We start from the raw sequence: 11,495 nt of genomic DNA, 5'->3' as shown, positions 1-11,495 counted from the left end.
ATTCAGATAAAGTGACCAGAGGGCCTTCTAGGAATGGAGAACCAGGGACAGTGGTCAGAGGACAACATTTCCCAAACTTTCTAGACGCTAAGAATCACAGAAAAATCTTAGTAGATATGTGCCCTTTATGAAAATGTCCCAAGTGAGTCTTATCATGGAAGTTTGGCAAATGCTGCCCTAGAGATTCCCACAGATTTTTAGCATATCCCAATCTGCTTTAAATGCAATATGTGGTGAAGGCCTGTGCTCCGGAAGTTCAAAGTACCAAATGAATCCGTTCACTCCAAACCACTTCAGCATTACTGGGCAGTAGGTCACAAAAGAGGAGGTGATCTTGTTCTCTCCCCATAAGGAACTTACTATAGGATGAGCTGTAAAACCCTTACTTTATTATCACATTACCTGGAATTACAAATTGTGAAGTAAGTCATGGACTTCAAAGTTGGTCTGGAGTACTGGTTGTCAAAAATGTGGTCCCTAAACTCAGTGGCATCAGCATCAAATTGTTAAAAATATAAACCAGCAGGCCTTATCCCAGAAGCTCAGGGAGTGGGGCCCAGCAATCTGCAGTTTACCCACCCTCCGGGTGATTCTGATGTTCGCTCGAGTTTGGGAAGCACAGGCCACGCAAAAGGGATCTCCTTCAGCGGTTGCTCGGCCAGAAAGTCACGGAATACTTCCAATCCCTTGCTTCCTTCCCAGTCCATTAATCTCTCCCCTCCCACGTCACATTCAATCAATCAGATTCACAGAAATTATCTACACATTTCAAAAACAACATAAAACTTTATTAAGAACATCTTATATTGTCATCAGATACAGCCAAAGAAAAAGGGGTAAACAGGGAAACTTCATCTTCCCATGTGCTACCGCCACCTCGGAACAGACTCACGTGCGGATGGCTGGAAGTACAGATGGCAACAAATGCTCTGTATAAATAAATTCAGTGTGTAACACAATGCTCCCTTTCTATACAGAGAAGAAACGGGTTTACACTTTAAAAAGCTTCAATATAGTGCAACAACTATGAAACAAGACTACATCTTTAGGAGCTATTTCTTAACAGAATAGAAAGCAGTTTTGTAGCTTTATGTTATTTCATATAATACAAATTTGTAGAATGTAAAATTCAGAAAGGGCATTCTAACTTTCCCAATTAATTTGTACTTTTAAGTTTTTTCTTTCTAAAGATTTCTCAGAACCAGTTCAATGACTACACTTTAATAGATGAGCTGCTCATCTACCGTGACAACTGACAACCTAGTTTTGTTCTTTTAATTTTGCAAATCAAGACAACCAGGTCATCCCAGCGTTTGCTGATTCTGAAGGAATTCTTATAGAAAAACCCTGATTCAGAGTGCATGTGAGAAGAGGTACCAAAATAGCTGCATCTGGACTGGTTTTCCTAGAGGGGGAGGGTGGCCTTTGAGCACAGCTGATTTTTCTCAGACTCCCGGGTTCCCCCATGTGGTTCTTTTACTTACTGTAGTGATGGAAGGAGCGGAGGGAACTCCAGGGAATCTGTTCAAATGGCCACTCCAGACAGCTCTCTGCACTGTTTGTGGAGAAAAGAGTGATGGTATCCATTCAAACCACAGTACCCCTGCGGCAAGTGTGGGGACATGCTTCTCTCTTGAGGGGCCGGGCCAAACTGCACTCAAAGATGCATGATTTGCCTCATGTTCATACACAGTGGAGAAAACACTCATGATTTCGAATGTGGTATTATAGTACCCCCATCTAACCCCATTTGTTGAGAAAATGTAAGTCTACCTTTTAGAAAAGAAGACCATTCACTGCTAAGGCTTACCATGTTAACATAAGGCTGAAAAGACAACTTCTAAACCAGACCGTATCATTTGTGTTTACAGTTAGTGAGTTAACCAACAGCTTAAAGGTTTGTGGAGGACTGGTCAAAGGGTGTGACTGGGGGCAGGATTCAGGTTGAGTACTATCACTTATCACAAATCGCATCAAGCTCTTTAAAAAAATAATGCCTTTTTATCATAAATATTTAGAACAGATACTGGCATTAAAATCAGTATCTAAGTCAGAAGTCTGTCTTAAATGGTGAAAATATTCCAACAAACTTCGAATAATTCAAATCTTCCCAGGAGTACGTAGTTTATAAATTAGTTTTAAATGGAAAAAAATATATTTTGAATGGATAAACCACCACTTTAACAGATCATAAATAAGGTGAAGACATTGAAAATAAATTAATATACAAGTTTTTGCTTTCACTTTAACAAGAAAAACTAACTTACATGGTATACTTTTAGAACAGGTATAACTAGGTTTTTATAATTGTGCATTTGTTACCCCACCACCCCCATGCTGAATCTTCTTTTTATATAATCTACACCTAGGGACAGAGGTACACAAAACAGACAGACACCACAATGTGTGAATCTGGCTGCTGCACACCATTTCCTTAGTTAGAGTGATGTTACAAATGCTGATCAGGATCTATTAGTAATTGTCAACCACATTACAAGTTAAGTACATTCATGGTTAAGTGGATTAGGTTCCCTGGTGACCTTTGTGTGGTAGTGTTTATAGGGAACCTAACTACTACTATTCTTTCTGTGAGAAAATGTGCCCAGAATCCCAAAAGTTGACTAAAAGACTTTGGAATATAAGCCATATATGGATGGGGACTACTAATATGTGTCTATGTTCTGGAGAGAGGCCAAACTGTTAAAAGCACTGTTTCCAGAACTTTTGGCTACCGAAAATAAATATTTGCCTTCTTCGCATAGAAATTCATTTTAACTATAATTTCTAATATTGAGAAAAAAAGAGTGAAGCCATTCAGACTAGAGAGACATAATTGGCTTGTGGGATTTAAAAGATGTTTTATTGACTATCTAATTTGAATCTGCTTACAAGGAAAAGCAAAATGTCTAATGTGTAATGAATAAAAAAAAATGTTTATCCTAAGTCATTATTGAGTACAAATCCACAGCTTAACAATGTGATTTTAAAAAGAAAGCAGGAGAGCATGCAACTGCTCTAACACACAGGGTTAGAAATAAAAGGTAAAAGTACATTTGTTTTGGTAATTCTAAATATACAAATATAATATTTGCCAGATCTACCCTGTAGTGTAGCACTGCTCAATTTCCAAATATACAGTCATTCAAAAACCTTAAGGAAACATTAAAAATGTTCCAGGCTATTTTACTGAACTTTAAGGAATATTGTGTTGAGATATTAGAGCTAAAAATGCTATTGTTTTTAAAGTTAAATGGCTAAGCGAATAATAAAAGTATTTTACGGTTCTTTTAATCCCATAGACGGCTTTATGTTAAAGGGATCAATTATGTTAAAAGGAGACTGATTTGAAAATAGCAATCAGTTCCAGAATCAAAGTTGTCGTCTTGGTATAAGGTCAAATTTTACAACATTTCCAAAGCATTTTCATATTAACCTACTCAAATAATTCTAAATAGTTTAATCAAGGGGGTCCCTACTTAATACTCCTTTTATTCTACACTGGCAGCTGGAATGGAACCCCTACAGTACTATTGTGGAAAAGTTCTCTAAGCTTTGATCTGACCCTCAGTTTAGTGTTCAATTCCTGACCTCTGAGGAATAAGGAATCAAGGCATTAAGAGGCACAGAACTGCTATTTTGGTCAGGGAGAAGGGTGGAGTTTAAGTTGGAACATTTAGTCCCTTCTACAATCAAGTCCTAACTATACCATAATAAAGTCTCTACCAACTCCTGATTAGTTCTCACCCTTAGGAATTACATACTATACAGTGATTAGATACTAAAGAAAAAAAAAGAAAAACACTTGAAAATACATGAAGAAATAGAAACATGGAATTTCTCACAAGGCCCTGGATCAAAAAAATTTACAAAAAGATCTTCTGAAAATAATCACTATTTGTGAGCTTATTAATACACAGAGATCATCACTTTGTTTAAACTAAGTCATGTTAACTTACCAATAAAATAGTAAACAAACCAACATTTTAAACAATTTTATAAATTACTTGTCACTTCTTTTGTTAGTCATTCTGTCAACCATATACAAAAATAACGCTACAAGACTGTCCACCTAACCTGTCTCCATCTCTTGCAAAGTCCTGGGCCCTGGAAAGAGACTGGTCATCAGTCTTCACTGTAGATGTCCCCTGCAAAGGGCAGGTGCATGTGGCTTCCAGTCACGTTGGGTAATCGGGATAAGTCTGGCAGGCTCTGGATCCGGGACCTGAGTTCTTTGCGCACCAGGGAAACTCTGGCTAACTTGCGCTTGTATTCCTATAACATCAAACCAGTTTCATTAGCATTCTGGGAGTTGAGAGAAGAGCTATCTAGCTAATGGTCTGCATAAAATCTGGTATTACACTCAGTTAATGCTAAAAAAAAAAAAAAAAAAAAGGATAATTACCAAGTTAGCATTAAGATCAAAGGAGGGGCTTTGGAAATATACTACTAGATAAACTCTATTATTATGAAAAACCATCATCTTAAACAGTTGTCACACACCTGTGAAAAGAAGATTACCATGTCAATATAGTTAACCTCAACATGTAAGATCTTCAGGTGTGAGCTTGGATAAGAAAAACCTCATACCTGTTTTCACAAACCTAAACTGAAATTTGGCACTGTTTTCAATTGTGAATTCTAGCAACAAATCACAGTATTATCAGTAACTGTGAATTTGTCTTCAATGGAAACAAGCTGCTATGATATTACATTACAGTTTTTTAAAGCTATCTTGAGCTGCTGACATTTATCATGACTTTGAAATAATGGTAATTCTCAGACCAAACATTAAATGTTATTTAATGTGTCAATAAAGAAGCATATATTATTGTACAAATATTATGTCAATAACTGTACTTTAATATAACTTGTTTCCTTTGTAATGCTAAGCAATTTATTTTCTACATTAAAATACTGAACTTGAGGTGCACCTGCTCAATCAGTTGAGCATTCGACTTCGGCTGAGGTCATGATCTCATGGTGCATGGGTTTGAGCCCTGCATTGGGCTCTTTGCTGACAGCTCAGAGCCTGGAGCCTGCTTCGGATTCTGTGTCTCCCTCTCTCTCTGCCCCTCCCCAACTTGCGCTCTGTCTCTCTCAAAAATGAATAAATGTTAAAACAAAATTTTTTTAAATATTAAACTTGAGAAGGGCCCAAAGCTTCACCAGACCACTAAAAGTTCCAGTGACCCCCTAAAAGGTTAGGAAACCTTGCAAACAGTGGCCTAAAGACTCAGAAACTGGAAACCAATCAAGATCATGTTTGGTTTTGAGGGAAACAGTCCACTGTCTCTACTGGGAATATCTCCTTTTAATGGAAGTTTCCAGACTTCCACATGGAGAGACAGGATCCTTCTATACTCCATTACCTAGTAGAGGTGGGACAGGAAGGAGGTAATCTAGAATATGGGTATTCTTCCTTCCAGAAAAAATTAGAACATCCTCCTTCTAACCAAGGCTGATCTCACAAACAAGACAGAACAGGTGAGTGATAAGCTTTCATTCTGGGAAGAAGGCTGATCCACAAAGAGCTCTTCTTTAGTGTTCCTCAGCTCTATACATCAGAATCAGCTAAGAAATTCTTGAAGAAACAAATTTTTCAGGAGAAGCTCAGTCCTCCTACATATCAATTAAATGAGGATAATTTCTAGAAGTGGGTCCAGAGTTCATGGATTTTACACAAGTTCCCCAAAGGATGCTAATACACAGAGTTATGAGCCACTTTGTTAGTTTTTCTGCCTAAAATGAAATCAACTAGTGGGGTTTCTTTGAATGATTGAACCTCCTCCTTTAAAGAATAACCACACGAGGGGCACCTGGGTGGCTCAGCTGGTTAAGTGTCTAACTTCAGCTCAGGTCATGATCTCATGGTTCATGGATTCACGCACCACATCAGGCTCTGTGCTGACAGCTCCGAGCCTGGAGCCTGGAGCCTGCTTCAGATTCTGTGTCTCCCTCTCTCTGTCCCTCCCCCACTCGTGCTCTGTTTCTCTCTGTCTCAAAAATAAACATAAAAAAAAAATTAAAAAAAAAAAGCCCATGTGGGGAAAGGGATTTGTCAGACTTACTGAACTCCACTATTCTAAAGGAAGGAGGAAAAGAGACCTTGGAAGCATGGGGGACTGGGCACAGTGGCAGGCAAAGCAGGTAAAGTTGAAGCCTGGAAAAGTTCAAGCATAGCTGAACTTAAGAGTTCACTGGCACCTAAGAGAGGTATCAATTCTTGCCATGTCTACCTGTCCCTGCAATTCTAATTTATCATGAAGATCAAGATGGAGTAAAAGAGAGTTTAATAGAAATCTGTAATCTCAAGGTATGATTTTCTTCTTCCCCATCCCCTTCACCAGTGATACACGCTGGAACACCAAGTAAGTTTTAGCACAGCAGCTCAGAGTGGCATACAAAAGATTAGCACCAGGATATTTCACATTCCAGAGGCCTACTTCTCAGTAGGCTCTCATAACACACGTCCACATTTAGCACGTTTCTTCCTCAAAACACACCGGTATGGGGACAAACACTTGTCTCCATCTGTCTCACTGTTCTTAGCTGAATCACTCTTGAATACATAATACATAAAGCACTCTGGGGTCAGCATGACACATTTAGATGTTGTTCAAACATGCTCAAAAGCAATCATTCTCTGCTAGAGACTTGAGAAATGTCATATGTGCTGTTAGTGGTCATTACTGCTCAGCCTAATTTTTAGTTTCTAGCATCCAGATAGGTTGTTCTTCAACTAAGATTTCATTCAAATGATACTGGCAACTAAAAGTCTTCAGCTTTTTTGGTATATACTGCAAACAAAATATTGGTAAATATAAACAAAAGCTACCATTTATTGAATGTCCATTATATGTCAGGCATTAAAATATGAACTCATTTAATCCTCTCAATAATCCCATGAGAAAAGTTATTATCCTTCATCAGCATGTGAAGTCATACTTTCCCAAAGCTTTCTGCTACTGTCACAGGCAGTATCTCCTACCCAGAAGATTTAAGGAACTGTGGCAAGCTGTCTGATGTGAGTCTGAAGAAGAAACTGGATTTCACCTTGTAACTACTCGATTACATGAACCAGGCCATAGTCCTAAAAGTTTTAAATTGCTAGACTAGGCAGTCTAGAAAGAGGCTCTAAGATTTCACAGGTTGGTTTTATATGGCAACAATGCTTTCACCAGGATGTGTGTATTACTTTGATTCTGAGGTACAATAACGTCAGTACTTCTCTCAGATCAGAATCTTCACAGCACCATGAATGTACTCCCCTCTTTCATAGCACGGCAGTCCTGCCATATGGCAAGTGTATATTTATTGAGTACTGGAGATACAGCATTAAGCAAAACAGATGAGGTGTCCTGCCTCCACAAAACTAACCTATCAGGAGGAAGGAGACATAAAACATAATCTCAGGTATAAATACAATGAAGAAAATAAAGTTGGGCAAAAGGAGAATATGATGGAGCAATACTGGGGAGGGTTAAGAGAGGATTAAAGATTGAAAGTGTTAGCTTTCAGAGCCACTGACCTAGAGGAGGCTGACTTCCAGCATGATACAGCCAGGAGCTCAAAGGCCCCACTCCTTGGGGCGCCTGGGTGGCTCAGTCGGTTAAGCGGCCGACTTCGGCTCAGGTCATGATCTCACGGTCCGTGGGTTCGAGCCCCGCGTTGGGCTCTGTGCTGACAGCTCGGAGCCTGGAGCCTGTTTCAGATTCTGTGTCTCCCTCTCTCTGACCCTCCCCCGTTCATGCTCTCTCTCTCTGTCTCAAAAATAAATAAACGTTAAAAAAAAAAAAAAATCAAAGGCCCCACTCCTTGGTGAGAACTATTTTTTTTTTATCTTTAAATTTATTTTTAACATTTATTCATTATTGAGAGACAGAGCATGAGCATGGGAGGGGCAGAAAGAGGAGGAGACACAGAATCGGAAGCAGGCTCCAGGATCTGAGCTGTCAGCACAGAGTCTGACGTGGGGCTCGAACTCACGAACCGCAAGATCATGACCTGAGCCGAAGTCGGACGCTTAACCGACTGAGCCACCCAGGCACCCCAGGTGAGAACTATTTTTAAAAACCCTACTGGCCATTTCAAGCCTTTGGAAATTATCCTAAAGGCAAAGGGCCTATGAAGAAACATCTATTCCAGAAAATCCATTAAGAAAGGCAAGCGTCTGTGGTATGTAAACCAAGATATTCCATCCCTCCCTACTCCCAGCTCAGTAAGGCAGAGTCCCCTGAGACTGCCGCAGCTAAGAACCCAAGGATCACTCCCCAACAGACAGACTTTCCTCCTGAGAAGGCTAGGCCGTTAGCATGTAATCCTCCGCAAGCTACCTGTTGCTTACACTGTCTGCCTCAGGATAGTTTAGAAGGCATGGGGCTCGGTTCTACTCAGCCCCCACTGGTGACAAAAAGGCTCTACCTTGGATGTGGCAAGCTGAGAATGCTGGGGCACTCACAACCCTTGCCCCCGACTCAGGAGGTAATGTTCTAACCCAAAGGGAAAAGCTAAGATGAACACAGGCTGCCACCCACCTCTCATTTTCACTAAGAGCTCAGCTCCTACAGCAGGGGTAACCCTAAAGAAAAGTTTACTATGGTCCCCACCCCTAGTTACAGACCCCTGACACAAAAGATTTTTGCCTGACAGAAGAAACAGGCAATAAAACAGAACCTAATCTCTTCACAAAGGAACTGATTTTAGTTACAACAAAGCAAGAAGTTGTTCAAGCCTAAGGGTACCGCCAAGAACGGTGGAAGCTACGGTGGAAGGCAATTAGGAGATTCATTCATAACAGGGGCTAAACTGAAGACCAACTAGTTTGCAGGACAGAAACGCAGTAAGACAGTTGGAAGGTGCCGTCCTGGTGTCAGATATCTAACAGTGGCCTCAGAAAGAAAATCAGTTATCTCGAAGAGGTAAGTGAACCCCCATGTTCACTGCAGCATTATTTACAACAGCCAAAATATGGAAACAACAAAGTTTCTATCAACAGATGAAGGGATAAAGATGATGTGGTGAATACGCACACACACACACAATGGAATACTATTCAGCCATAAGAAAAAAGATAATTCTGGTATTTGCAACATGGACAAACCTAGAAGACATTATGTTAAGTGAAATTAGCCAGACAGAGGAGCATCTGGGTGGCTTAGTCAGTTAAGCATCCAACTTTGGCTCAGGTCATGATCTCGTGGTTCATGGATTCAAGCCCTGTGTTGGGCTCTGTGCTGACCACTCAGAGCCTGGAGCCTGCTTTGGATTCTGTGTCTCCCTCTCTCTCTGCCCTTCCCCCACTTGCACTCTGTCTCTCTCAAAAATAAACATTAAAAATTTTTTTTTTAAACTAGCCAGAGAAAGATACATATTGTATCATTTATATGTGGAATCTTAAAAACAAACAAACAAACAAAAACAAAGGTGAACTCATAGAAACTGAGTAGAATGGTGGTTACCAAGAGCTGGGATGGCAGGGGGAAATGTTGACTACAGTTAATAATAAGGCTGTGTACTTGAAATTTGCTGAGAGATCTTAAGTGTTCTCACCACATATACACAAAACTATGTGAGATGATGGATATTAATTACCCCAATTATGGTAATCAGTTCAACAAAGTACACATACATCAAATCATCACATTGTACAGTTTAAATATATAAAATTTTATCTGTTTTATCTCAATAAAGCTGGGAAAAAAGAAAGCTCTTCTTGTTACATTAGTAAACCACCCACACCCCCCCCCCCGAAAAAAAACTAAAAAAGACCCACAAAAACCCCTAAGCATTGAAAGAGAAAACATACCTGTGGGCCCAGCGGCATACCTGTACTGTATCAGGTAAAGACAGGCGTGTGGAAGCCTAACCTGACAAGTAAACCAATAGGTAAAGGCCAATACTGGTTTATCAGTTATTTTCAGAACCTTCTCATCCTTTTCTAACTAAACCTGCATTTTGCAAAAACAGCTTTCAAAAAATTTATTTTGTGTTGGGTGCCTGGGTGATCTTTTGGTTCAGGTCATGATTTCACAGTTCGTGAGTTCGAGCCCCAAGGAGGGCTTTGTGCTGGCAGTGTGGAGCCTGCTTGGGATTCCCTCCCTCTCCCTCTCCCTCTCTCCCTCTCTCTCTCTCTCCCTCCCCTGCTCACATTCTCTCTCTCTCTCTCTCTCAAAATAAATAAACATTTTAAAAAAATCTGTTTTGTGTATAAACTTTTTTTTCCTAAAAGAACTTAATTGTGTTCCAGCACCAAAGGGAGGAACCTGAATTTTAAGATTTAAGATAAAAAATTTCTGGCACAAAAACAGACACATAGACCAATGGAATAGAATAGAAACCCCAGAACTAGACCCACAAACGTATGGCCAACTCATCTTTGACAAAGCAGGAAAGAACATCCAATGGAAAAAAGACAGTCTCTTTAACAAATGGTGCTGGGAGAACTGGACAGCAACATGCAGAAGGTTGAAACTAGACCACTTTCTCACACCATTCACAAAAATAAACTCAAAATGGATAAAGGACCTGAATGTGAGACAGGAAACCATCAAAACCCTAGAGGAGAAAGCAGGAAAAGACCTCTCTGACCTCAGCCGTAGCAATCTCTTACTCGACACATCCCCAAAGGGAAGGGAATTAAAAGCAAAAATGAATTACTGGGACCTCATGAAGATAAAAAGCTTCTGCACAGCAAAGGAAACAACCAACAAAACTAAAAGGCAACCAACGGAATGGGAAAAGATATTTGCAAATGACATATTGGACAAAGGGCTAGTATCCAAAATCTATAAAAAGCTCACCAAACTCCACACCCGAAAAACAAATAACCCAGTGAAGAAATGGGCAGAAAACATGAATAGACACTTCTCTAAAGAAGACATCCGGATGGCCAACAGGCACATGAAAAGATGCTCAACGTCGCTCCTTATCAGGGAAATACAAATCAAAACCACACTCAGATATCACCTCACACCAGTCAGAGTGGCCAAAATGAACAAATCAGGAGACTATAGATGCTGGAGACGATGTGGAGAAACGGGAACCCTCTTGCACTGTTGGTGGGAATGCAAATTGGTGCAGCCACTCTGGAAAGCAGTGTGGAAGTTCCTCAGAAAATTAAAAATAGACCTACCCTATGACCCAGCAATAGCACTGCTAGGAATTTACCCAAGGGATACAGGAGTACTGACGCATAGGGGCACTTGTACCCCAATGTTTATAGCAGCACTCTCAACAATAGCCAAATTATGGAAAGAGCCTAAATGTTCATCAACTGATGAATGGATAAAGAAATTGTGGTTTATATACACAATGGAGTACTACATGGCAATGAGAAAGAACAAAATATGGCCCTTTGTAGCAACGTGGATGGAACTGGAGAGTGTGATGCTAAGTGAAATAAGCCATACAGAGAAAGACAGATACCATATGGTCTCACTCTTATGTGGATCCTGAGAAACTTAACAGAAACCCACAGGGGAGAGGAAGGAAAAAAA

General features: G+C 40.1%; 1 protein-coding gene across 4 annotated transcripts in view; it reads right to left on the bottom strand.

Annotated features, from left to right (window-relative positions):
* Positions 1–766: 766 nt before the first annotated feature.
* RPRD1A (regulation of nuclear pre-mRNA domain containing 1A) overlaps positions 767–11,495 on the bottom strand; it is a 69,879-nt gene continuing 59,150 nt past the window's right edge. The window contains exons 7-9 of one of the 4 annotated variants that reach the window (XR_009250983.1): positions 4,075–4,272; positions 1,485–1,555; positions 767–902 (exon numbers count right to left, since the gene is read on the bottom strand). Coding sequence is in view for 2 of the 4 variants with exons in the window: in XM_058692334.1 (XP_058548317.1) it covers positions 4,123–4,272 (150 nt within the window). In the remaining 2 variants the exon portion in view is untranslated. Of the gene's footprint in view, positions 4,273–11,495 lie in introns of all 4 variants that reach the window. The other 3 variants (XR_009250982.1, XM_058692334.1, XM_058692333.1) reach the window with 3 other exon arrangements.

Source organism: Neofelis nebulosa, chromosome 11, assembly GCF_028018385.1.
Source record: "Neofelis nebulosa isolate mNeoNeb1 chromosome 11, mNeoNeb1.pri, whole genome shotgun sequence".
NCBI lineage: Eukaryota > Metazoa > Chordata > Mammalia > Carnivora > Felidae > Neofelis > Neofelis nebulosa.
This window is presented reverse-complemented; position numbering and strand designations above follow the sequence as displayed.